This window comes from Myxocyprinus asiaticus, chromosome 31 (assembly GCF_019703515.2).
Source record: "Myxocyprinus asiaticus isolate MX2 ecotype Aquarium Trade chromosome 31, UBuf_Myxa_2, whole genome shotgun sequence".
Taxonomy (NCBI): Eukaryota; Metazoa; Chordata; class Actinopteri; order Cypriniformes; family Catostomidae; genus Myxocyprinus; species Myxocyprinus asiaticus.
Window position 1 is genome coordinate 1,765,712 of NC_059374.1, and position 27,141 is coordinate 1,792,852.

A 27,141-nucleotide genomic window follows, 5' to 3' on the forward strand; every position below is an offset into this window, starting at 1 on the left:
GATGGGAGGCGTCTGCTTCTTGCGGGTGGCTCCACGCCGGGGCCGGGCCGCGGGGGCGGGCTGCAACGGAGCCGGTGTTGTTGCTGCAGGGGGACGCCCTTGGCAACGAGCAGACGGGGTGCGGGGTCTTGATCTGTGCCAGGGCAGGATGTGCTGAATAGCCTCCGTCTGCTGTTTCACCACGAGAACTGCTGGGCAAAGTCCTCGACGGTGTTGCCGAATAGGCCAACCTGGGAGATGGGGGCATCAAGGAATCGTACCTTGTCAGCCTTCCTCATCTCAACCAGGTTGAGCCAAAGGTGGCATTCCTGGACCACGAGGGTGGACATCGCCTGCCCGAGAGACCGTGCTGTGACCTTCGTCACCCAAAGAGCGAGGTTGGTCGCTGAACACAGCTCCTGCATCAATCCCGGGTCAGAACTACCCTCGTGCAGATCTTTTAGTGCCTTGGCTTGGTGTACTTGCAGGAGAGCCATGGCGTGCAGGGCGGAGGCGGCCTGTCCAGCAGCACCATAGGCCTTAATCACGAGAGACGACGTAAGCCTACAGGCCCTGGACAGGAGTCTCGGGTGGTTCCGCCAGGTGGGGGCGCTCTGCGAGCACAGGTTCACCGCAACCTCCTTATCCACCTGGGGGATTGCCGAGTACCCCTTGGCAGCCCCAACATCGAGGGTAGTGAGAGCGGGGAAGCTGAAAGATCGGGTCTGGGCAGTGAAAGGTGCCCACCATGACCTCGTCAGCTTGTCATGCACCTCTGGGAAGAAAGGGACTGGGGGTGGGGTGTGGCCGTGAGTGGCGCTCTGGGCCCAGGAACCAATCATAGAGCCGCGAGGGTTCAGGGGAGAGTAGAGGATCCCACTGCAGCCTGACGCTTGCAGCCTCCCGGGCAAGCATGGCCGTCAGCTCCTTGGCGGCCTGCGACTGGGCGACCATACCCAAAGGTGGGAGCCCAGCCGAGTCCTCAGCGTCAGACTGGACGAGCCCACTCTCCGATGCTGCGATCGACAGCTCATCCACTTTGCGAGCCCCGATTGAGAACGCGAATTCGCCCTGAGACGAGCCGGCAGTCTCATCCCAGAACTTGCCCGGGGCAAACGAGCGTGCTGGGGAATGGGAGGTCTGTGGGGGGTTTCCCGGCGGAGCTGCTCCCATTGAGGTCCCCAAATTGCCCCCAGCACTAACCGACGTGGCCTCATACCCGTAGGTAGAAGGACCGAGGCGGGGAGCTGCTGGGGTGGCTTTCCCTCTTACGAAAGAAAGCTGCGACTGCAACATTGCCATAGTCATGTTCTCACAGTGAGGACATGATCCATCCACGAACGCTGTCTCCACGTAGGCAGCGCCCGAACATGTAAGGCAGCGATCGTGGCCGTCGGAAGCAGAGTGGTAATGACCGCAACCAGGAAATATACACAAACAGAAGGCATCTTTAAAAAGATGCTCCCGTAAGTGCCACTCTTTTAGAGGAAAATATACTCTTTCAGAGGAAGAATATACTCTTTTAGTCTAAAGTATGTGTAATACTTTTACTGTACTAAATCATAAAATGACCATAATATGTCATTAGAGAATTAGAAAACATGCTAAGTTGAAATACTGGCTTCTCCGATAACAATGCAACAGCCAGTATATTCTACTTTGAAGTTTCCATTCCAGGCCAGAATTACTGTTTATGTTTTGGCCTGTGTGATCCTACCCACTGCCCACTCACCAATAGTATTTCGTTTTGTTTTATACTATAGGTAATACTATAGTATAAAAGGTAGAGATGTAGATATAAGTGAAGTATGGGGTATAAGGAAGATGGGAGGAATTCACAAAAGTTATAGTCTGCTAGTTTGAAATGATGGGGAAAGGGTGGCTGTCACTAATCCAGAAAAAGCAGATATTTTGGCTGAGATTTTTGTCAGAGTGCACAGTAACGATAATATATCAGAGGAGATGGGAATATATAGAGAACAGTGTATAGAGTAATATCCAGATATTAAAGTGAAAAGAAGTCCTTCTGGTGACACCCTTGATGCAGACTTTTCAATGTATGAGTTGAAGAGAGCACTTGGGGGAGTCAAGCATACCTCTCCAGGAATAGATGACGTATGTTATTCTATGATTAAACATCTATCAATAAAATATTGGAAATCATACTATGTTTATTTAATAAGGTATGGGACTCAGGGAGATTACCTTCTTCTTGGAGTCATTGTGCCCATTGGAAAACCAGGTAAGGATAGATTCAATGCTTCTAACTACAGGCCAATTGCTTTGACTTCCAATTTATGCAGCGTATGATTATGTATAGATTGAATTACATACTTGAAAGTAAAAGGCTCATCTCTCCACATCAGAGTGGCTTCCGTACAGGTAGAAGCACTGTGGTAATGCACTATGTTTAGAAGGAGATATAAGAAAGGCCCAAGTTAATAAAGAAGTGGTGTTGGGTGTGTTCTTTGACATTGAAAAAACATATGAAATGCTTTGGAAAGAGGGACTTCTAATAAGGTTGAAGTCTATGGGTATTGGAGGGAAAATGTATAACTGATTTATGGATTTTCTATTTTGACATACAGTGCAGGTTAGAGTGGGAACATCTACTCTAAATTGTATCTAACTGACAATGGTACTCCTAGAGTAGTGTAAATAGGTGCCATCATTTAGAGCCCATGAAAAATCACAGTGCCACAGGGAGGCAACATCTAAATACGCAACTGTCATGCGAGGGGTTAATGTAATTCAGAATGTTTCTGATCAGAAAGTGAAGGACATTTCCCAAACGAGGGAGGCACTTCTCGCAAGTCACTTCGTTGCAGTTGCTCGTCAGGCAGGGTCAAGCAATCCGCGGACACGACGACTTTGATTCTAATTTCACACAACTAATAAAACTATTCTCTTTGGACAGTGAGTGTCTCGCCAGCTGGTTTAAAAGGAAAGACAAGTTCAAATACCTATTGCAAAATGTTCAAAATGAAATACTCAAAATGCTTGCGTTTAACATTATACGTCAAATTCTTGCGGATATCCATCAGGCAAGGCTGTTCTCTATAACAGTGGATGAGACTGCAGACATTGCTCAAAGTGAGCAGATGAGCATCTGTCTTAGGTACATTTACCAAGATCTAAACAGTGTTGAGGATTTTGTGGAATTTTATGAAGTTGAGTGCACCTCTGCTTCCACTTTGTTTGCTGTCTTAAATTATGCTTTATCCAGACTGGGCTTGGCATGGTCTGATTGTAGAGGCCAGTGTTATAATGGGGCCGCAAACATGTCTGAGTGCACATCTGGGTTACAAGCCCATGTGAGAGATATTCAGGAAGATGCCATGTTTATGCATTGCAATGCCCACAATATGAACCCTGCTTTTCAAGATGCACTTGCAAAATCAAAGCCATGCAGAGATGTCATTAATTTAATAAAGTATCTGATAAACATGATTAGAGAGTCACCAAAAAGACTCCTTCCGCACAGGTGGACGCAGCCTGCGTCCGATGTGCCCCACTTGCTGGACAATGCGAGTTTGCAGCGTTAACTCTGTGCTTCAAAACTATGACAGTTTGATGCATTATTTGCGAGATTTTGCGGAAAAAACAAACAGGAACATAGGTACAAAAGCAGCAGTTTTTTTTAAAGCAAATGGAGAAGTTTTCCTTTTATTTCACGTTACACCTTCTAGTGGATGTAATGGGACCAATGGAAGAAGTTAATGCAGCCATCCAGAGCCCGAAGCTGTCTCTCCCTGATGTGAAAAAGAATATTGATGTTCTGTCAAGCCAACTGATTTCTAAGCACAGTGACAAGTGCTTTCACTTGTTTTTCGAAAGAGTAGTGCAGGGTGCATGCGATTTCCCCACTGTAGGTGACCCCAAACTGCCCAGGACACAGAAACATATACCTCCACGCAGATTTCATGATTGGTCCATTGAGGCTACATCATTCTCTGAAGCAAAGGATTACATTCAGAACCTGTATTTTGAGGTACTTGACAACTGCACCGCTTGTGTAAGTCAAAGATTCACATCCGAAATGTTTAAACGTGTCGAAAACACAGAGAGCATGGTGATGGCTAAAATAAATGGATCAGCAGACACTATGATCTCCGGTAAGGATGTCAACAAGACTCAATTGGATTTGCAACTTGGCATGCTTGGTGATAAATGCAAAGCACAAAATATCACCATCCATTCAATGCACAACATCTGAGTTTTTCAGACACAAATCTGAGTTTCCAGTGTAATTGATCGAGTGGTTTTACACATTGTCAATCACAACATGCTCAGCAGAATGATAATTTAGTGTTTTACGAAGACTAAAAGACCTTTTTGAGGACCACCACAACCCCTCAAAGACTAAACCATCTTGCCATTCTGCACACTCACAAGGAGAGAACAGATCAAATTGACATAATGAGTGTCATCAATGAGTTCATAGACTGCAGCAAACATAGAGTACATTTGCCAAGTTTTAAGGTAGGCCCAAGTTTTATTGAAAAAAGCTCGAGTTACACTGATATCAGATATCCACTTAAATGCCGACTGACCTAACTTTTGCTCATTTAATCATTTCAATGTATGATACAATGTCTGTTGTAGATTTTTTTTCTGCTACCCACAGTGTGGTTTTATTATTATTGATAGTTTGTTTAAAGGTGATGTGTAATTTTTTTATGTTAGAATGCTTTCTACATTTAGTTAAATTAACAGAGACAACTGAAAGTAAAGCTTTCACACATCACCTTTAAGTCTACAGAGTTTTTAAGTGATAACCGCTGTCTCATCTGTTGGTCATTTACTGAATCGCAAGCTCTGATCTCTTGCATCAGTATGTACTGTACTGTCAGTGGGGGAAGCTGTAAAATAAGGCCACATAGTAATATTTAATTGATTATGCATACTTTTTTTGTTGTTGTTGTGTGTAGTCCAGTACTGTTCAACATAATGATAAATGATATTTTCAAGCAAATCAAAATAGACATAGGAACATCAATATATGCTGACGATGGTGCAATATGGAAGAGAGGTCGTAACATCTCACACGTAATAAGAAGCATACAGACAGCAGTAGGTGAAGTGGAGAGCTGGGCCAATAAGTGGAATTTCTGATTATCTTTGTCCAAATCTCAGGTGATGTGCTAAAAGAAATATCATCCCAAAAGTTAATCTGAAACTGTATGGCCAAAGTCTGGAAGATGTACCAGTGATAAGATATTTGGGAATATGGATGGACTCTAGAATGACTTTTGGTATGCATTCTCAGAAGCTGATAACCAAATGCAAAAAAGGAATAAATATACTAAGATATTTGGCAGGAGTTGAGTGGTGTGCTAGTCGACTGTCCTTAAAACGGATAAACTGTGCATTAATTAGGTCTTCTTTGGATTATGGGAGCATGGTATATGGATCTGCAGCACCTAATGCAATTCGTAAGATTGAAGCAATGCAGACACAAGCTTTAAGAGTATGCTGTGGAGCTTTCAGATCTTCCTCAACTCCAACCTTGCAGGTTGAGATGGGAGAAACCCCATTAGATCTCCATAGTTTTCAACTAGCAATAGTATATTGGATCAACCTGAAAGGACACTCTGAGATTCACCCAGTGCAGAAAGTGTTGGATGAATTTTGGGTGCATGGAGATAAAATCATTAGAAGCTTTGGGTGGACTGCTTCCAGAGATACTCAAATAATGGGAATAACAGATATTGCAGTTAGTCCTACAGTTGTTCAACCAAATACCCCACCCTGGTTATTTCATATACCTCTAATTGATATTCAGCTGCAGGAAAAAATTAGGAATGAAAAACATGTCCCTAAGGAAACTGTTATTAAGCAGCATTTAGATCAAGCATATTTTTTTGGCAATTCCCATTTTTACATATGGTTCAAAAGATCCAATTTCAGGTTACACAGCTGAAGCAGTACATATTCCAAAATTTAACATTAGTATTCAGAAAAGGACAACAAATCAGATATCTGTATATTCAATAGAATTAATAGCAATTATGTTAGCCCTTCACTGGGTGAAGGATGTTCAGCCCTTAAATACGGTAATATGTACTGACTCACTCTCAACTTTAACAAGTCTTGCAAATGGACAACATTCATCAAAACAAGATATAGTATATTAAATTATAGCTAGTTTATTCAGAATACACAACATGCAGTTAGTCTTGTCATTTTTATGGGTACCAGCACATGTGGGAGTGGAGGGCAATGATATAGCTGATACATTGGCTAAACAAACAATAAGACACCCAGATATTGATATTCAGGTAACATTAAGTACAATAGAGGTAAAAACAGTTATAAAAACATATGTTAAAATCAAGTGGCAAGAGAAATGGGATAGAGAAATCAAAGGAAGTTAACTGTACAGTATTCAAAATCAAGTTGGTACAGGGAGAACATGTTATAATAAACGGAAAGAGGATACAATCATCACCCGTCTCAGAACAGGACACTGGTCTAAATGTTTCTTTATTTTTTAATAGGGAAGCATGAAACTGGATAATGCATTCATTGCAGCCAAGCAGAGACAGTGGAACATGCGCTCCTTCATTGAAAGGCATATGTAAATGAAAGATCTGATCTTAAGGAAAAACTACAAACTATGGGTATAGTCAACATCACAATGCAAAGTTAGCTAAAACGTGGTTTAGAACAAAGAATAATATATACTATATTATTAAGGGTGTGTTCACACTTGGCAGGTTTGGTTCAATTTAAACCAAACTCTGGTGAGATTGCTCTGTTTGTGTGGTTCATTTGAACAAGTGTGAATGCTGCCATCTGAACCTTGGTGCGCACCAAACAAGCGGATCGAGACCGCCTGAATAGTGGGTCTCCGTCCACTTCCAAACAAACTCTGGTGCGGTTCGACTGATATATGAATGCAACATGGACCAAAGATATCTAAAAATAGGAAGTAATTTGCCTAATACTGACCTCAAGCATACCTGGTTCTTCTCATCATAGGAGCTATGTTGCCCATTACAGTTCAGGACAGGCGTCTGAACCGCCGTCAGCTGTCCTTGCAGGCGTATACGTCATAAAAGCTGTCAAATCAGGTTGTGACTTTTTCCTGATGCCTTTTGCTTCATATCTTTAGGTTCGGTGTTAAAAATGCCAGTGTGAACGCTAAGCGAACCAGGACTAAATGTATTTTCTTTTTTGGTCCGGACCAAAAGGACCAAGAACACCGAACTACAAGTGTGAACACACCCTAAATTATCTCAGAGTAACAGGCCTATATAATAAAATCTAAGTATCATATACACATGAATATAAATATTGCCTTTTTTTTTCTTTTTTCCCCTTCCTTTTGTTGCTCCTCACTCCTGCACAGTTGGTGGCAGTAATGCACCAAAAGCTGGTTTGCCAACCACCAAAAAAAAAAAAAAAACCTTAGAAGAAATTAAATGCCAGATCATCCTGTGTGTTGGGTCAGTGCCATCTCGCTTTTGGGATTTCTAGTCCGAGTTTGATCAGTTATTCAGTATTCTAGTTAGTCTACCCTGTCTGTTGTCTTTGTTTATTTTCCTGTCTGTTGGCTCCCCACCCCAGACTTTCTGCATTTCAGCTCCAGACTTCCGCTCCAGCTGGTTCAGATCTCATCTTTGGTGGATTCCCAGCTCTCCTTCACCCAGTCTGGTTCTCCCTTGCGTGCAGCCTGCTCAACCTGTGTGGTATACCTGCACATTACCGTATAGCCTTAGTGATTGCTGTCAAGTCACCGGGTCCTATTACTCCTCTGCTCACCTCTCGTCATTGGGGTTCTCCTGGCCATTGTTCCTCTCTACCTGGTCTCCAGCGCCCACTGCTGGCCCACCATCTCCTAGACCTGCCCCAGATCATTTCTTCCCTTCTGTGCTTTCCTGTTGGCTTGAATAAAGATTTCTGAGTTAATAATCATCTGTCTATTGGATCTTCTCTGCCTGACACTAGGTATTGATTGTCTGTGATACATGTTAACAGTAAAGTAACCAATTCTAGTATGATGTTACACATGTGATTCAAGCAAATAATTGTTGTGGATAATCAAATGAGATAGCACAAGAGTTAAGCTTTGTGTCTGACTTCTCTGAACAGTTCAGAAAGCATCAGGAACCCACAGTGCTTGATTGAACAACTCTTATCTCTCTGGTGGTGTCAAATTTGTGTGCAAGAGCCCCATGCGTCAATATGTAGACACGCTCTCTAGTGTCTGTTTCCTGATGCATTTGGCAAGCACATGTTTTTTTTCTCTCCCCTTTTCTCCCAATTTGGAATGCCCAATTCCCACTACTTAGTTGGTCCTTGTGGTGGCGCAGTTACTCACCTTAATCCGGGTGGTGGAGGACAAGACTCAGTTGCCTCCGCTTCTGAGACCGCCAATCCACACATCTTATCATGTGGCTCGTTGTGCATGACACCGTGGAGACTCTGCATGTGGAGGCTTATGCTACTCCCTGCGATCCACGCACAACTTACCACGTGTCCCATTGAGAGTGAGAACCACTAATCTTGACCATGAGGAGGTTACCCCATGTGACTCTACCCTCCCTAGCAACCAGGACAATTTGGTTGCTTAGGAGACCTGGCTGGAGTCACTCAGCACACCCTGGATTTGAACTTGAGACTCCAGGGGTGATAGTCAGTGTCAATACTCACTGAGCTACCCAGGCCCCCCCAAGCACATAGTTTAATTAAAACCTTAAGCCCAAAGAATATTTCAGTCAGACATGAATGCTAGACACCTACGTACAGGACGTGTGACGCAAATTTAGGGCATTTTCAGACCTAGTTCGTTTAAGCAATCCAAAAGGTCTCAGAGCGATATAACGTGTATATGTGAACAACCCAAATGATCTCTGACCCACCTAAAAGGTTCCAAGGTTAGTTTGCGAGTCCTTTTGTGGTTCGATTGATTGTTGCTATGTGAAAGTGAAGAGGTACCAGTCCGTTTTGCTTTTTATGACATAAGTATCTAGAGGCTTGCTATTCAGATGCATTACATAATCGCCTTATCGAGATTATTTTATCTAACCGTGATTATTGTGAACTTTAAATTGCACTCACATTTTACTGTCCAAATAAGAAATTTTAATGGAATTGTAACATATGCTGGAACTGCTGACAATGACGAAGACGTGAAGATGAAGAACCCAAGTGCGGTTTATTTACAAACGTGAACCAAAAAACCCTAACTAGAAACGTTAACCATAAACCATGAACTTGACTATGCACATACCCATTCACATTCAATACTAGACAACTACACAATGGAAAACATGAGGCTTAAATACATGGACATGGGGGACCATAAACCAATGAACAAACAGAACTGATAACAAGATAATTAAACAATAAACCAATGAAAACATGACACATGAACATGGAGGGAAAACAGGAATCACATGACAAGGGAAACAAGAACTAAACATTTCAAAATAAAAGACATGAATCAACAGAATACACATGACAGGAATATAGAAATACCATGATTACCATGACCGCGTTGTTATCTGAGCACTCCAAATGAAACCGGCCGCAGACAAAGCAGCTTCTGAAGAGCCCGTGAAGATGAACTGCTTTGGGGCACAGTGATGTGCGTGCCGTTTGCTGAGGTTTGCACCCACAAAAAGTTATTTTGATAGTGAAAACAAAGCTCACCGTGTCACTTTAATTTAATGTTTGCATAATGGCAAACTATTTGGGTTCATTAATATATGCAGTGTTAATGACATGCAGGAGGAGACTTTATTTCTGTTGAGAACCATATTTTCAAATAGTCACAGAATCTTGTTTCGTTTTCCTTCATGCAAAATAAGGGTTCGTGGGTTTAATCTGAGACCCTTAACGTAATGTGAAAGTAGAGAATTTAGGACAGAAATATATTACTATTGCATAATATTAATAGAATAGAATAGAATAGAATAGAATAGAATTGTCTGGGTTGTCTGGGTTATATTATAAACTGTGTAAATGTATAGTTGACCAAAAAGAGGAACTTGTTTTAAGTATTTTAAAGTATTATTTTTCATGTCATTCTAACCCTGTGCAATATTTTAACTTGTTAAAGCATTGAAGTAAATCATATAGCCCTATTATGTGATTCCAAGTTGTATACATTACTACTTAAGGTGAATGTGTATTCAGCACACATATGGAGTGACAATTAATCATCCTCATCACAATTATATGTATGCCAGTTTATTGTTAGCCAAATGACACACAGTAATCGTGACTGCCATGGGGTCTGAGTTCTGAAGGAATTGTGGTATGAATAACAAAAGGACCAAAAATGAAACTGGGTCCTCTTTTAAGTCCGCTTACATTGTGAACACCAAAAGCACTGAGGTAATTTGCAGCTGGTTCCCCTTTTGGTTCACTTTAATTGAACTGGGTTTGGTTAATTTTAAATGGACTATATGTGAAACAACCCTTAGTCGTCATCTTTATGGGTCTAAACTCTTGAAGATAAATAGTCCAGTATCTCAGAGCAGTCGTAGCGCAGATGCGCCAACCGCCTGTGTATGCATGCACAGTCAAATGAAGTAGGCTATACTTTGAAAGATGAGCATTTGACTATGCAGACACTTAGCATTTGCATCAAAAGTGAAGTATACTTTGGGCTTTAGACATTAACAGACTGAAGCGAAGGGCATCAGGATTTTATTATTGTGAAATTATATGTTGGGGTACAATTTTCTCATCCTGAAATTATATGTTCATTTCATTTAAACTCTGCAAAATGTATTTGCAGTGGTTAATGTTTAATCCATTGTTTTCTGTACACATTCTGCTCTGCTGAAGTGACCTGTTTCATCCTGGGTGTATTCCATGTCCAAATTTAAGTCATTATTCAACATTATTTATTTTTCCAGCAGCATATCACCCTACATCTCTTATCTGGTTTCCCAATGAATCTAAGCAGGGTTGAGCCTAGCTACTATCTGGATGGGAGACCTGCTGGGGAAAACTGTGGCTACTGCTGGAAGAGGTATTAGGGAGGCCAGCAGGGGGTGCTCACCTGCAGTCTATGTGGGTCAAAATGCCCCAGTAGTGATGGGGATGCTATATTGTGAAAAGGCACCATCTTTTGGATGAGACATTAAACTGAGGTCTTGACTTTCTGTGGTTATTAAAAATCCCATAACATTTCTTGTGAAGAATAGGGGTGTAACCCTGTTGTCCTGGCCAGATTTGCCCACTGACATCATGGCTTCCTAATAATTCCTTATCTATCTATCTATCTATCTATCTATCTATCTATCTATATATATATATATATATATATATATATATATATATGAATTGGCTACATCACTGTACTCTCCTCTCCACCAATAGCTGGTGTGTGGTGAGCGTTCTGGCGCACTATGACTGCTGTTGCATCATCCAGGTGGATGCTGCACACTGGTGGTGGTTGAGGAAAGTGCCCCAATACTATGTAAAGCACTTTGAGTGGCTAGAAAAGCACTATATAAATGTAAGAAATAATAATAATAATTATTATTATTATTATAACACTCACAGTCCTCCGGTGTCTGCTGAAACAAATCCTGCACTAGTTTTAACATTTAAAAAATAATCAAATTTATTTACCTGTCATTTAGCAGTGATCCAAATGACAGGTATGAGTTGAAAGCACTTTAATGTTTTATTGTGTAAAAAGTAAACCTTTTACTGGAAACAAATATGGGCTGACCCATCTTTATCATGTCGAAATCTTTAAGGGGATCAATCAAAACACTAAAGTCCACCCACTAAGCAAAACATAATGTTATTCGAAATACTGTTGATTTTAACACATTTAAAGGATTAGTTCACCCAAAAGTGAAAATTCAGTCATTGTTTACTCAACCCTTTCTTTATATTTCTTAACACAAAGGGACAAATTGTGAAAAAAAAGGTAGCTTATGGTGACCACCTCTTCAAGCTTCAAAAGAACACACAAGTATAATTCAGAAGTCTAATAAATTATTCCATGAGACTCATGATTGTTATGAAAGCATACGATAAGGTTTGGTAAGAAACAAACCGAAATCTAATGTATTATTTAGTGAAAATGTTTACTGATCATTGATCTCCTGTGCGCGTTCATGATTGGGCATGAGAGCAACAGTTCACGAAGCCACCTCATGACATTGGTGCGTTCAAGTGAAAATCCATTTTGTTTATCTAAAAACAGGTTCTCTACAGCGATAGTGACAACAAAACACAACACAACTGCACACAAAACAGAGAACAGAACTTACTAAACATGTCTGAAGTGTTTGTAGTCAAAGAATTGATGCATTTCTATGCCCAGCCTTATTTTCTGAAAGTTTTGGACTGGTGCCAGTACACAGTGGATGGAGTTACCCACGCAATGCCGAAAATAGAAAACAAGGGATCGACAGAATGTACCATTGCTCGTCACTGCTGGTTAGGACAAAAACTCTGACAATCGCTTGTCGTTTGCTGTCAGGTTAGGATACGTTGTGACTGTTGCCACCTCTATGTTTCTGTTTGATTTCCAAATACTCTGTTCAAAGAAATAAGGCTGGGCATAGAAATGCATAAATTCTTCGACTACAAACTCTTCAGACATGTTAAGTAAGTTCTGTTCTCTGTTTTGTGTGCAGCTGTGTTGTGTTCTGTTGTCGCTATCGCTGTGGTGGACCTGATTTTAGATACACAAAATGCCCCAAAGTCGCAAGGGGGCTGCATGAACTGTTGCTCTCGTGTCCTATCATGAATGTGCACAGGAGATCAACGGTCAGTGAACATTTTCAAAACAAGTTTTGTTTTGTTTCTCACCAAATCTTATCGTATGCTTTCATAACAATCATGAGTCTCATGGAATAATATATTAGACTTCTGAATTATAATTTTGTGTTCTTTTGAAACTTGAAGATGTGGTCACATTAAACTGCCACTGTATGACATCACTGAGAACAATATTTTTTCACAATTTCTCCCTTTGTGTTAAGAAAAAGAAAGAAAGTCTTATAGGGTTATAACAACACAAGGGTGAGTAAACAATGCCTGAATTTGTATTTTTGGGTGAACAAATCTTTTAACCCAGCAAATGTAAATCATTAGTCAAACAAATTGCAATAAGTCACTAGTAATTTGCATTCTCTCATACTTCATTTGAAACATATTATACATTATCTGAGACATTCAAACTGACCAATCAGCAGACTACATCTGCTCCCATTGTTCTAAAGCTGTGACAATGGAGATATCAGCAGTGTATAAACATCTCTCCCAATGGGCTTTGATCTCCATCAGTTTAGAAATGTCATCTTGCATTGCCCATTGGGAAGGAGATGGAGGTTGTCACCCAGAGTTAAATTTCTTTGTTAATTCCAGGCAGTAAACCTGCCAAGCCAAAACAAAATTTAAACAATTAAATAAACTGTTTAAATAAATTACATGTAAAAAAGATTATGATGAAACACTAACAATGCCATTTAAAATGACCTTTGGTACTTTAAAGGAACCACATTTTTAGAAAACTATTGAACAATACTTATGGCAGTTTATGTCTTTTTTTCCCCCTCATGCAATCCATAGAAAAAATTATTTTTAATTACTTTAATTACCAAATTACTTTTACAATTCATAGCACTTTTTGATAAGACACTTTTGACTTTTTACTGAATGTTTCTCAGTGTGGGTTTATTTCTGTATTGGCGCATACCTTAAAGTCTTGAAAAAATAAAATAAATAAATAAACAAACATGTCCACTACTATTGCCCAAGGAAAAGATACAGTTCATTTAACACATGTTGACCTATTGACAACATGCCCCAAATGTGTCAATGGTAATGTTCAGAAATATCAAACCATTGTTTTAGCCAACAAATATTATAATGAATAAATTATATACATTTATAACATAATGTTTAATAACATTATAAAATATGAGACAGCTTGTTCCAACAAAATGTGACAACTTGTCCCGACCTGACGTATGAAAAATACTCTTGTTCTGCAAACACAGTTCAACCTTTCAGTTCAAATGCACTATCATTATTGGTTAACTCCTGTCTGAAGGTATGTCAGTGTGGATTTATTGTGTTAATTTTTTTTCTCACACAACAGCTATTAAAACAAATATATGATTGGATTTAAGCTATATGACTGGAGGGATTTAATGAGGTGTTTGAAACCAACATTCAAAATCACTGCTAAAGAAAACACACGTTAGTGTAATTCTGGCTCAAATCCTTATAGTAACTCAGATATGGCTCTTTTGACAACTTCCCCACGTGACAACTAGCCCCAGTCTCTCTAAACCCAGTAAATATTCCAACTGTGAGTTCTCCTGGTGATTCTCCTTCTGTCCACTAGATGACGTCACAGAGCTTCCATTCCAGCTCTTCTCTACTTTTTCCACTTTAACAGTTCTATTCTAACTGTGCCATTTCATTCTGATAAGTAATTAAATGTAACTAAATGAGTAAGCTTAACACCTTGCTTGTCTAGTTTGTGAATTTACTTTGTTGTTGTTGCTGTTTTAATTTGTTCTTCCATTTTTTGCTTTGTTTTGCCCTTTGTGACTCTGCCCTGCTGTTTCATGTGGATTTTTGCATGTTTGTTCTCTTTGCAAATGTGTTTTATTAGAACAAGCTGATCTAGCTGCACTGTATGAGTGTTTGCCAGGGGGGAGAAACACATTTAGTGTAAACAAACCAGTAGGAAAGTTGATTTTTAAAATATTCCACATTTGGGTAGTTTAGCTCAGAAACAATGTCTCTATTGATGTCTGTGATGTTTCTATTGACTACTAAGTGCTCACCACAACCTTATCTCCATTCTCTGTGGGTAGGTGTATGATCAAAAGCCTTCCCTTGGTAGTTGGTAATTGCTGCTAGCTTGAACTCTCAATCAAAAGAGATAAATCAAAAGGAGAACAAAGTTACATGAAATGAAAGATTTGAAAAATCGGAGACTTGAGAATGTGTCAGAAATGTTCCTCAGGGGTGTGAAGAGCATGATGATGTGCAGTATGCAGAAATGAACTGCCACAATCACTCTACCTACTGTGTCACAGCAGCTCATTAGTTGCTATTTCATTCCCAAGAGGGTAATGAAGAAAATTCCTGGTGTCTCTTATGTGTTCGTAATGATGCTGAAAAAGAAAAATCAAACTGAGATGAAAACATGACTGGTAGTTTCAAAACTATACTTTTATTTTATTTTATATAGATTACCTTTGAAAACTTGAAAGTTGAATTGATGTCTTAACAACATTAAAGTAGTTTTATTCCATATTTTAAAGTAGATTGACTTTGTTTTCAGTGTTGCTCAGAAAGCTGATATAATCGTATTTGTTTTTTTTAACTTCAGCAATGTATGTTAGACAACAAATGCCTAAATACCATGCCGCTGCATTCACTTGTCTTGATTTATTATTTTAAAGGTGCACTCAGTAACTTTTGTCTCTGTGTCATCTTGGACTTACACTGACACCTAGTGGCTTGGATGCAGCATCATTTAAAATCAATAGTTTTTCGGTTTCAGATATCATTGTAGAAATGTAGTATTCACAGTCAGCCATGATTACTTTAATCAATGAGTGAAAGTGTCCAATAACAGGACGGTTACTAAGATTCAGCGAGTAGTATTCGGCTGTTCATGTGATTCTAACATGGCAGCCCCCATGTGTGGACCCTCTCCATGTAGAATAAAACAGCTTTTATGAGGTTACTGATATGACTGGAGTCTTCATTTTAATGTGAGTGCTCATGATTTTATACATATATTGCAAAATTACAGTTCATGTCTTTAGGAGTTACACTTTTTAATGAGGAAAAGATCATGAGTGCAGGAGTTAACTTACTCATTAGATCATGTGATCCCCTGAACATTTCACGGTGTAAATGCAAGACAATAGGCAGTTCATTTGGGCCAAAGTGCAGGACATTTGGCAAACTGTCCTGTGGTAATTCTATCAGTTGAGTGACATATTCAAAGTCATAGTGTGAATATATAACCTACTATTTCTAAATACATTTCAAATTATTCAACCCCTATTGCATGTAGCTGTTTCTTAAATATGTAAAGCTACACAAGTAATTATTTTAAAACAAAATTAAGCCATCACTCTACTATGGCACTTATTTAAGTTTTAAAATGTAAGTTTAGTGTCATAAGCAAAAATGTATTTCTATGCAAAAAAAAAAAAAAAAAAAATGCAATTAAATATAAGCTGTAATAAAAGCTAATAGAGGAGATTATTTCATTACACAAGAAAGGTCATGGCTAAAAGTACATTTCCAAGGCACTTCAATTTCCAATAGACAAAGCTGGCAGCACCATTCATACATTTTATAAATATGGTACAACAGCAACCTTCTTGGGGTGTGGAAGAAAGCAAAACTTCACCAAGGGAAATGTTGACTCCAGTTGACTGAATATTCAAGAATTAGGAAAGATCTGTGCAGTCCTGGAAGAAGGTTTTATGGACATATGACAGTAAACTTAAAATGAGTTTTAGACCCATGGGTCAGCAGTATGTCTGGAGTAAGATGACAAGGTGATGACAAGAACAACACCATCCCCACGGTCAAGCATGGAGGTGCGGCTGCAGGAAACGGCTATCCTGACTATGTGACTGACACCATGGATTCTTTCAGGTATCAGGCCATTTTGGTAAAAATGCCTTCAGTGTGTAAATTGAAGCTCGGTGATCACTGGACTTTCCAGCAAGACAGTAACACCAAGGATACATCCAAGTTGTCCAAAATCTGGTTCAGCGATGGGTCATGGTATGTCCTTGAATGGCCCTTTCAGTCCACCATTAAAATCCTATTAAAAATCTTTGTTGGGATTTCAAGGAAGCACAGGGTTGCTGCAGAGTTTATGAAATCAAATTTAAGACTTTTAAAGACCTTTTTCAAGACCTGAACAAATTAAATGAATACTGTATCCCCATGCCAAAACAAACTAACACAATCTCAAAATAAATCATGTATCACAGACTCTTACTTAAACAGGCAGGGGCACACATTCAACATGGCCTTAATAATGATCAGTAAAACAGGGTAGGATATATGCAAGTTAAAAATACTTCAGACATGTTTTCCACATATATCACATAAAAATAGTTTTATGTACCATTATATAAATAAATACAAATTATAGGTTGACCGATAATGTGTTCGTCTGCCAATTGTATTTTAAAATTGGTAGCCTAATTAAATGTTCTCAGCCTTTCCTTCCTGCGATGGGGAGGTCCAGACAGAGGCTACAAGAGTCCAAATTTAATGAAATTCCAGACGCAGTTTATGGGGTGGGGGGGTTGATTCATAGCCTGGAAGTTTTGATTTTAAAGGCACTCTAACTTTGAAATACACCGGGGACTCTTATTTTGAAATGTTTGCGCTTCACTGCTTCCAGCTGCTCATTCAAATAAATAAGGGATATAAAATGTGCACTCCTACAATAATAAACAATGTATTACAATATAAACAATTAAAAGTAAACATTGTTATATTTCATCAACACTATAACAATTGATCTTTAGTGATTGCTTGTCATAAATTTCCGATATAGCTTAATGATGGCAAACTGCTCTACAACAGCTGGCAACACTCACAAGCCAACGCGTGCTTGGAGAACATTTTCACTCTAAAGAATGCAGCGCATTCACTTATATAATAAATCATATTGTTTTTAAATAAAAATTCAGACTTTTGTTGTATCATTTAAGGTATTTAAGACTTTTTATGACCTTACATTTTGGAAAACTGAATTTAAGACATTTTAAGACTTTTTAAGGATTCGCAGGAACCCTGGAGCAGTGGCACCACAGAAACCAAAGAATGTCAATGAGCTGGAAGCTTTTGCTCATGAGAAATGTGTAAAGATTCCAATAGAGAGGTGTTCGAAACCTGAGAACACTTACCTGAAACATTTATTTGATGTTATTAAGGGTAAAGGATGCTCCACAAATGATTGATTTTGGAGGTTGAATATTATTGACATGACATCTGTGGACAGAATTACTTTTTTTTTATTTTAAAATTTGGATAAACTGAACTCTTTGTTCTCAAAATCACTCAGATATATATTAAAAACTTACTTTGACTGTTACTGAAGTTCTAGTTTTAATTTACATCACCAGAATGCATTGCTGGTCAGGGGGGCTGAATAATTTTGATTGCAACTAATATATATATATATATATATATATATATATATATATATATATATATATATATATATATATATACATATACACACTGATGAGCCAAAACATTATGACCGCCTGCTAATATGCTGTTGGTCCTCCGCGTGCCGCCAAAACAGCGCCGACCCACAAAGGCATTGACTGTACAAGACCCCTGAAGGTGTCCTTTGGTATCTGGCACCAAGACATTAGCAGCAGATCCTTCAAGTCCTGTAAGTGAGCCGCTGTGGATCGGACTTGTTGGTCCATCACATCTCACAAATGCTCAATCGGATTGAGATCCGGGGAATTTGGAGGCCAGGGCAACACCTTGAACTCTTCATCATATTCCTCAAACCATTCCCGAACAATGTGTGTAGTGTGACAGGGCGCATTATCCTGCTGAAAGAGGCCACTGCTGTCAGGGAATACCATTACCACGAAGGGGTGTACCTGGTCTGCAACGATGTTTAGGTAGGTGGCACGTGTCAAATTGACATCAACATGAATGGCCAGACCCAGGGTTTCCCAGCAGAACATTGCCCAGAGCATCACACTCCCTCCACCGGTTTGTCATCTTCCCACAATGCATCCTGGTGCCATCACTTTCACAGGAAAATGGCGCACATGTACACGGACGTCCACATGATGTAAAAGAAAATGGGACTCATCAGACCAGGCAACCTTCTTCCACTGCTCCAAGGTCCAGTTCCGATGCTTGCGTGCCCATTGTAGGCACTTTCGACTGTGGACAAGGGTCAACATGGGCATTCTGACCGGTCTGCGGCTATGCAGCCCAATATGCAGCAGGGTGTGATGCACTGTGTTTTGTGACACATTCCTCCCGTAACCATCATTAAAATTTTCTGTGACTTGAGCCACAGTACACCTTCTGTCGGTTCAGACCAGATGGGATAGCCTTCATTGCCCTCATGCATCGATGAGCCTTTGTCGCCAGATTGTAGTTTGTCCCTCCTCGGACCATTCGCCACTGATATATATATACAGACATTAGCTGTTTTGGTGGCATGAGGGGGACCTACACAATATTAGGCAGGTGGTTTTAATGTTGTGGCTGATTGGTGTGTATATATATATATATCAGTGGTGAATGCTCAGGGCCAGCAAAGCCTTCTCTGCTGGCCTAACATGCCAAATAAATAAATATTTTTGATCCTTTCATTCTGAGTCACATTTTTGCCTATGTATTTTTAATCGCTTTCCACTCTTAATTAATCTACAAACAAATTGAGAAAAACAAAAAGTTTATCCAGTCAGAATTTATTCCTTGATGCTTACAAGCGAAGTGTGACAGCTGTTTCACAAATTGCATGCCCGAAGCAGCGAGTGAGTTTGAGCTCCTCCCCCTCAGGCCTTCAGAATTTCCACAGAATCCCTCAACAGTGCAAGTGAATGCGCATCTAATGTCAGATTGTCAGATTCATCAGCCAGTCGGATTGATTTATTTGTTCTTGGTGGGTGTGATCTTTAGGCTATGTCCCGGTCGAGGCCTTCTAGCTGGACTTGAGACGCAATCACGCTTTAAGTGATGTAATTTGAAAGTGAAGAGCGCGAGATCTTGCTGACGAGTCCACTGTCTTTACTGCTGGTATCGCCATTGAGAAAGAGATCCTTATGGATTTAAAAACACGAGATGTTCTGCATGACCGTGTGATTGCTTAATTTATTAAACAGGAAAGGAGGACTGATTTTCACTTTAAGCAAATTGGTAAGTGCTTTTTGCATTGTTATAGCAACATCAGGAGTTTTCTAAGTGTAAATTAGGCTGCTTGAGCATTCAGTGTCAGATCAAGTTTTGAAAAGTAGTGCTGCATTAAATTCAACTTGGAAAATCAGATTTTATAACTTCCTGCTAGGAAAAGTGCAATGGAATGCATCTTGAAGTCAGAATTACAACTGGTAGGCTCATGCAGAAATTCTCAACTCCGATTTCGGCGAGATGCAGGGGCATGATGTCACACAAACATGTGGACACTCAGGGAGATATACAAAGTAAGTGATAAACATTCACTTTATTAAGTAATATCGATAAATGAGTTCGTTTCCACATTACAGGATATTAAAGCTTGTTTAACAAACGCCTGCAGAAACAGGTGTATAAAACCTTACAATCTCTTTTGATAATCGTACACCTGAAGCACAAATGCTAGCAGTGCAGCATTGTTTATAAGTTGGGTTGCTAGGAGACATCTCTAATGAGAGTCAAACCCCTGCTAAGCTAACGGGAGCGTTGCAGTTCCGAATGTCGGTGAATGGAATGCATTTATGGTCGGAGATATCAAGTAGGAATATCCCACATCCAATCTGAATGGAACACAGCATAACCGTGTACCCTGATGAAACGAAATTTATTGCAAGCAACATTTAAATCGCAAATATTATTTTTTTTTCCAGGTATTATAGACCTCCTTGATAGATTCATATGAAAAATTATGATTTTTGAATGTCTGTTCGGGAGACGTTCATTTCACAAACAGTCAAATTAGGCTTGCTTGAGCATTAAGTGTCGTTTCAAGTTCTGGCTTTCGTGCGTGGACCTGTTTTTAAAATTTGTATTACTAGTTATCTGTGACACAATGTGTGATTCCCAAAGGCACAGGGTGTCTTATTCATTGGCAAACTGTGTTTTCTTAATGGCATGACTCACACTGAAGGCCTAGACTTTAAATGCAGGGCCCACCATTGATATATATATATATATATATATATATATATAGCTTTTCTCCTGTCTGCCATGAGCCTTCTGTGTACTGCTGTAAATATTGCCGTGTGTCATGCGGGCCGACAGTATCTCCTCAGCAAATAACTCTGTAGGGGATGAGAGGAACACATGATGACTCGCGAGGGTATCTCAAGAATTTGAAAAGCCTCCAGTCGCGTTTCTTTAGGAAATAATAAATGAAGACATGATGAGCAGCGTGCAGCTCGGCGCAAATCTCTCCACATGCATGTGTACATTATCACGATCAGATGACAGTAACACGTGTTGTCATATTGCGCTGGCTCCAGTCCAAAATTAATCCAGGATTACACTTTAACACAGAGAGAACTCAATGACTAATAAGCGCAGTTGACCGAGGCTGTCTGAACTGGCGAAGACTTCTGATAACAAATTACATCAAAAAGAAAATCAAATTCTAAAACTAAAATGAGGTCTAAAGGAGTGTTGTTGCTTGTGTTACTGGGCGCGTTGACAGCTTATTATGTTTATTCACCTATTCCGAATAACATAGAGGAGAGATGGAAACTAATGCTGACCGACTCTTTCTTCAGAAGTTTAAGTCACTTGGTAAGTTTATATTAAAGAGCATCAAGTTGCCTTTAAGCTTGACAGACATCTGCTTAAAGTTTTTTAGTTATTTACATTTAATTTCAGTACACGCATGCAAACTATAGCCTATTGATATGTCCTGTCGTTTTGTCTCTTTTTGTCTTAGACAGGGTTGATCAAAGTGTGTATTTTCGCAACTGATCGCAAGTGTATTTGTCGGATCAGTTATGCGTTTGATTATTTGTTTGGGTGTCAGCGGTATGACACCAATCTCTGATCGGGATTGTGTGTAAATATGGTAAAGCAGATTTTCAGTTACAATTTATTATGTAAATTCTTAATCCGCAGTGTATCTTATATAGTAAGCTTTGTAGCTAACAATAGAAGGAAATTATATAAGAAATGTCAATGAAATCAATACTTCGTCTCAGAAGCTTCAGTTTAAGCTCAGCTCTTTTGCTATTCAAATGTCGATCTTTACATTTTATTTTTTTCAAATATAATCAGTAACTGGAATATTAACATGTTCATTAAATAAAGGTTGGTTTCACTTTTTTTATTTTATTTTTTTTTGGGGGGGGGTTAAATATGAAAGTAGAAGAACTTTGCGCATGGAGATCTTAAGGAGATAATTATTTAGTTAAAAATTTGCACAACTTTTTCTCTGCAATCCACATGTTTGGCAGTTCGATAATTTTACAAATCTACTTTGCTACATAGCTATTCCATTTAGGGATGTGGTCTGATACACCCATTACATACTGCGCAACATTTGATGCCACATGTTCCTGCTGTAAATGTTAGTGAACATGTAAAAATAAAGTCTGCTTTATTTCTTTCAGATATCGTTATTTAAATATTTTTTAAACATACATATTCACTCGAAAAGTTAAATGCTTATTAAGGCTGCTTTAACATTCATTCATTTACTTTTTCTCTACAATCCATATGCTCTCAGTTTCATAATCTTACAAGTCTACTTGTTATGTTTGCACTTCAATAAAAGCAATTAAACATTTGGGTGTAAAATGAAACTGGCAGTAGGGGTTAAAAACCAGTTTCTTGCAGAAGCACTGCTCTGAGACAATCATTATATTCTATACCACATTTCATGCCACATGTTTCTGTGGTAAATGTAAATGTTCATTTTGTTCAACTTGTAGGGCATGGTGCCAGCAACACAAAGGTTGTGGGTTCAGTTCCAGGGAATGCACGTTCTGATCAAATGTAAACCTTGAATGCTCTGTAAATTGCTTTGGGAAAATCATGTAAATTGAAAGGCCATACATTATAAATTACTGCCAAATGCACATAAATGCTTATTCATATACATTGTAATATACTGCCATATGCATAAATGTAAATTACAAAATAAAAATGGGTTGTTGTGCAAAACACAGCCAGAGCTTGGTAATCAGTAGTCATAAATTACTGAGTGAATTGCAATATGTTGGATAAGGGAGAAATAGGTGTATTACAATGTCACATGCAATAACACAAATAGCTTAACAATGAGCAGTTGTCCACTGGAGCAAACGGCATTCCCTCTCAGCTATGTTTATTAGTAAGATTATTTCAGCTGATCAAACATCTGTCTGCCTGTTCATAAGGCAACACAGCGCCATGTGACCTCCACTGAAAGTTCTCACACAAATTAACCCCACACTGCCACTCCAACGCTTCTCTCTTTATTTCACTCTTCACAGGCAGAACTGAGTGAGCAGGTGGGACTTTTGGACTACATGAGAGTTATGATGTTCATCACCTTTGCAGAGCAGGTGGTACCTGTATCAGATGAGAGGGTGCATGTGGCTGATGAGAATTTTGATGGAGTAGAGGTGGTTGTGTATCAGCCGACCCAGCAAGGAGAAACTGGAGAGCTAAGAAGAGCCATCATTTACCTGCATGGAGGAGGATGGTGTCTGGGAAGCTCTCGTGAGTTCCATCAACCACACAATGCTGTATTTCTGACTGGAATGTTATTGCTTCCATATCTGTATGTTTTAAGTCAACATGAAATCCAAATTGACCCAGTTTACTTTCTTAATGCACGTTCATGGTCTACTTCAGTGTACATTATTATCTAAGAGCAAAAAGTTTGTCTTTGTAATCTTTCATCAAATTAAGACTTGTGTTGTCTCTAAAATGAATTTCCTATTTGAGTGACATCACCAAGCAGCTTAATTTTCATCCAATGAGTGCCGTTTCTCTCTGGCTCTATTCCAATATGGAATGCCCACTTTTCATGATTAAATCAATACCCGAAGCCCCACTCTATATTTTTGTTTGACTTGAAAAAATATCAGATTATGGAAATATAATGGGTTACAGACCCTATTTCATATCGACTTTAAAAGCCAACTGGATACTGAAATTATATTTAAGTACTTTTTGCTTCTCTAGGGATTAAGTCAAATTCAGTGAACAATTTTGTGTTTGTTATTTGTTTTTACTTTCATGTACTAGATAATGTTTTCCCCTTCTAACCCTCTCCACTCCTTCCCTTTCTATTCCATTAGGTATGGGCCCCTATGATCTCTTAGCCAGGCACATGGTCACAGAACTCAATGCAGTTATTGTATCTGTAGAGTGAGTATAAAATATTTTCTATTCTGTCAAAATGCTTTTATCCACAGGAACTTATTGATGAGGTATGCTACAACACATACGATTCATATTAAGGAGACAGTAACATCATAAAAGTACAAGAAAAGACAAAGATGCAGGTGTGACAGTGAAGCTATTGTGGAACATTAAAGATTAATAGTATTGTTTTTAATGGTTTGAGAGTAAATGTGTAAATAGTCATGAGTCAAGTGTTTACACTTAAGTTTCTAAGTGAAAGTCTAGGTTATTGAAGAAAGAGAAGGACAAGTTTGGAAAGTCCTTCCACCATCAAGGTCCATTGAAAGTGTAAGTGAATGTGCCTTTTTGTGTTGGTACCACAAGGTGCCACCCACTCACCTACCACAGACCTTCTAAAGCAGTATAAGTCACTATATAAATTAGCATCTATTGTGAATGTGATTAAACACATTGCTCAGCATTTACAGTGCATCTGGAAAATATTCACAGCCCTCACTTTTTCCACATTTTGTTATGTTACAGCCTTATTCCAAAATGGATTAAATTCATTATTTTCCTCAATTCTACAAACAATACCCCATAATGACAACGTGAAAGAAGTTTTTTTGAAATCTTTGCAAATGTATTAAAAAGAAAAAAAGAAAAAAAAAAAGAAAAAAAAATCACATGTACATAAGTATTCACAGCCTTTGCTCAATACTTTGTTGAAGCACCTTTGGCACCAATTACAGCCTCAAGTCTTTTTGAGTATGATGCTACAAGCTTGGCACACCTATTTTTGGGCAGTTTCTCCCATTCTTCTTTGTAGGACCTCTCAAGCTCCATCAGGTTGGATGGGGAGCATCGGTGCACAGCCATATTCAGATCTCTCCAGAGATGTTCAATCGGGTTCAAGTCTGGGCTCTGGCTGGGCCACTCAAGGACATTCACAGAGTTGTCCCGGAGCCACTCCTTTGTTATCTTGGCTGTGTGCTTAGGGTCATTGTCATGTTGGAAGATGAACCTTCGCCCCAGTCTGAGGTCCAGAGCGCTCTCGAGCAGGTTTTCATCAAGGATGTCTCTGTACATTGCTGCATTCATCTTTCCCTTGATCCTGACTAGTCTCCCAGTTCCTCACAAAAAACATCCCCACAGCATGATGCTACCACCACCATGCTTCACTGTAGGGATGATATTGGCCAGGTGATGAGCAGTGCCTGGTTTCCTCCAGACATGACGCTTGCCATTCAGGCCAAAGTGTTCAATCTTTGTTTCTCATGGTCTGAGAGTCCTTCAGGTGCCTTTTGGCAAACTCCAGGCGGGCTGTCATGTGCCTTTTACTGAGGAGTGACTTCCGTCTGGCCACTCTACCATACAGGCCTGATTGGTGGAGTGCTGCAGAGATGGATGTTCTTCTGGAAGTTTCTCCTCTCTCCACAGAGAAATGCTGGAGCTCTGTCAGAGTGACCATCGGGTTCTTGGTCACCTCCCTGGCTAAGGCCCTTCTCCCCCGATTGCTCAGTTTGGCCAGGCGGCCAGCTCTAGTAAGAGTCCTGGTGGTTCCAAACTTCTTCCATTTACGGATGATGGAGGCCACTGTGCTCATTGGGACCTTCAATGCTGCAGACATTTTTCTGTACCCTTCCGCAGATCTGTGCCTCGATACATTCCTGTCTTGGAGGTCTACAGACAATTCCTTGGACTTCATGGCTTGGTTTGTGCTCTGACATGCACTGTTAACTGTGGGACCTTATATAGACAGGTGTGTGCCTTTCCAAATAATGTCCAATCAACTGAATTTACCACAGGTGGACTCCAATCAAGTTGTAGAAACATCTCAAGGATGATCAGTGTAAACAGGATACACCTGAGCTCAATTTTGAGTGTCATGGCAAAGGCTGTGAATACCTATGTATATGTGATTTTTTTTTTTTTTTCATTTTTTATTTTTAATAAATTTGCAAAGATTTCAAACAAACTTCTTTCACGTTGTCATTATGGGGTATTATTTGTAGAATTTTGAGGAAAATAATGAATTTAATCCATTTTGGAATAAGGCTGTAACATAACAAAATGTGGAAAAAGTGAAGCACTGTGAATACTTTCCGGATGCACTGTATACTTTGTAAAAATAGTTTTGGAAAGGTAACTTTTCTAGGATTCTTTATCATATCCGTAAAGAAGTATAAGTAGAAAGTGGAGTTGTGATTTGGCAGCGACTAAAATCTTGAAACCATAGTTCCTTTTCCAGTTGGTCACTTCTACACTGCGTCTGTAGCTGACACTATGGTAACTTCTTCCAGGAGTGACAATATCTGAAGCCTGTATGGAGTCATGCCAGTCTTATTGGCAGATTGGCATGACTGATTTTGAGCGCATAAAACTCAAGATGCTTCGCTGTCGGCTTGCTTTCTTTTTGAAAGCCGAAACTGGTCCCCTCTTCTCCCGATATCCTGCCACTGCGGCTTCTGTGGGACTGCATGAGGAAGGTAAGAAAAGACGGGATGCAGAGAGTGAAGATTTTGAGGATGATTTGTCACTGTCTCAGGCCTCATGTCTCTCCTCCTCCTTTTCAAGGGGCTTTGCCTGTTCGGTTCGCCCGTGACTATCTGCACCCCACTATTGGCATGCATGGTGAGATCATGTTCGGCAGAGATGATGATTAAGGGGAAGTTATATCACTGGAGGCCTCAGACAGTGAGACCTGGTCACATTCGGCTGATCGGCATGTTGTTATTTCTCCCTGTGGGGTGGAAAACCAAGCAAGAATGGCTCCTGATACTAATTTGATGTAGGTTCTCACTCGGGTGGTCGCGAAACTCACGCTTGAATGGCCAATGTCTGATGTGCCTGAGCGTTCTCGACTCGATCAACAGTTTTTACAGAATCGGCATGACTCCGAGTCACATCACCAGGTGCCGTTATTTCCCAAGCTGAAATGAACAGCTGGTTAAGACATAGCACTCTCCCTTCTCAGTGAGAGTGCATGTCTCCGGTGCAGCAGCCTTTATGTCGCTTGATCGTGTCATGCAGAGAGGCTATCCAGAGCTTCCCCCTGAAGCTTCCCCACTTGAAGAGACTGTCGTCCACTTGCGGCCCACTTCTACCCCGCCTCTTCCACACTCTCATTCCACCAAGAGCATTGCC

General features: G+C 39.7%; 1 protein-coding gene and 1 pseudogene across 1 annotated transcript in view; one reads left to right on the top strand and one right to left on the bottom strand.

Annotated features, from left to right (window-relative positions):
- The window catches only part of LOC127421791 (E3 ubiquitin/ISG15 ligase TRIM25-like), a 486,145-nt pseudogene that overhangs the window by 246,769 nt on the left and 212,235 nt on the right, over positions 1 to 27,141 (bottom strand).
- aadac (arylacetamide deacetylase) overlaps positions 21,072 to 27,141 on the top strand; it is a 38,268-nt gene continuing 32,198 nt past the window's right edge. The window contains exons 1-3 of the mRNA XM_051665205.1: positions 21,072 to 21,447; positions 23,136 to 23,364; positions 23,949 to 24,018. Of these exons, the coding sequence (XP_051521165.1) occupies positions 21,307 to 21,447; positions 23,136 to 23,364; positions 23,949 to 24,018 (440 nt within the window). The 5' untranslated portion in view covers positions 21,072 to 21,306. The remainder of the gene's footprint in view (positions 21,448 to 23,135; positions 23,365 to 23,948; positions 24,019 to 27,141) is intronic.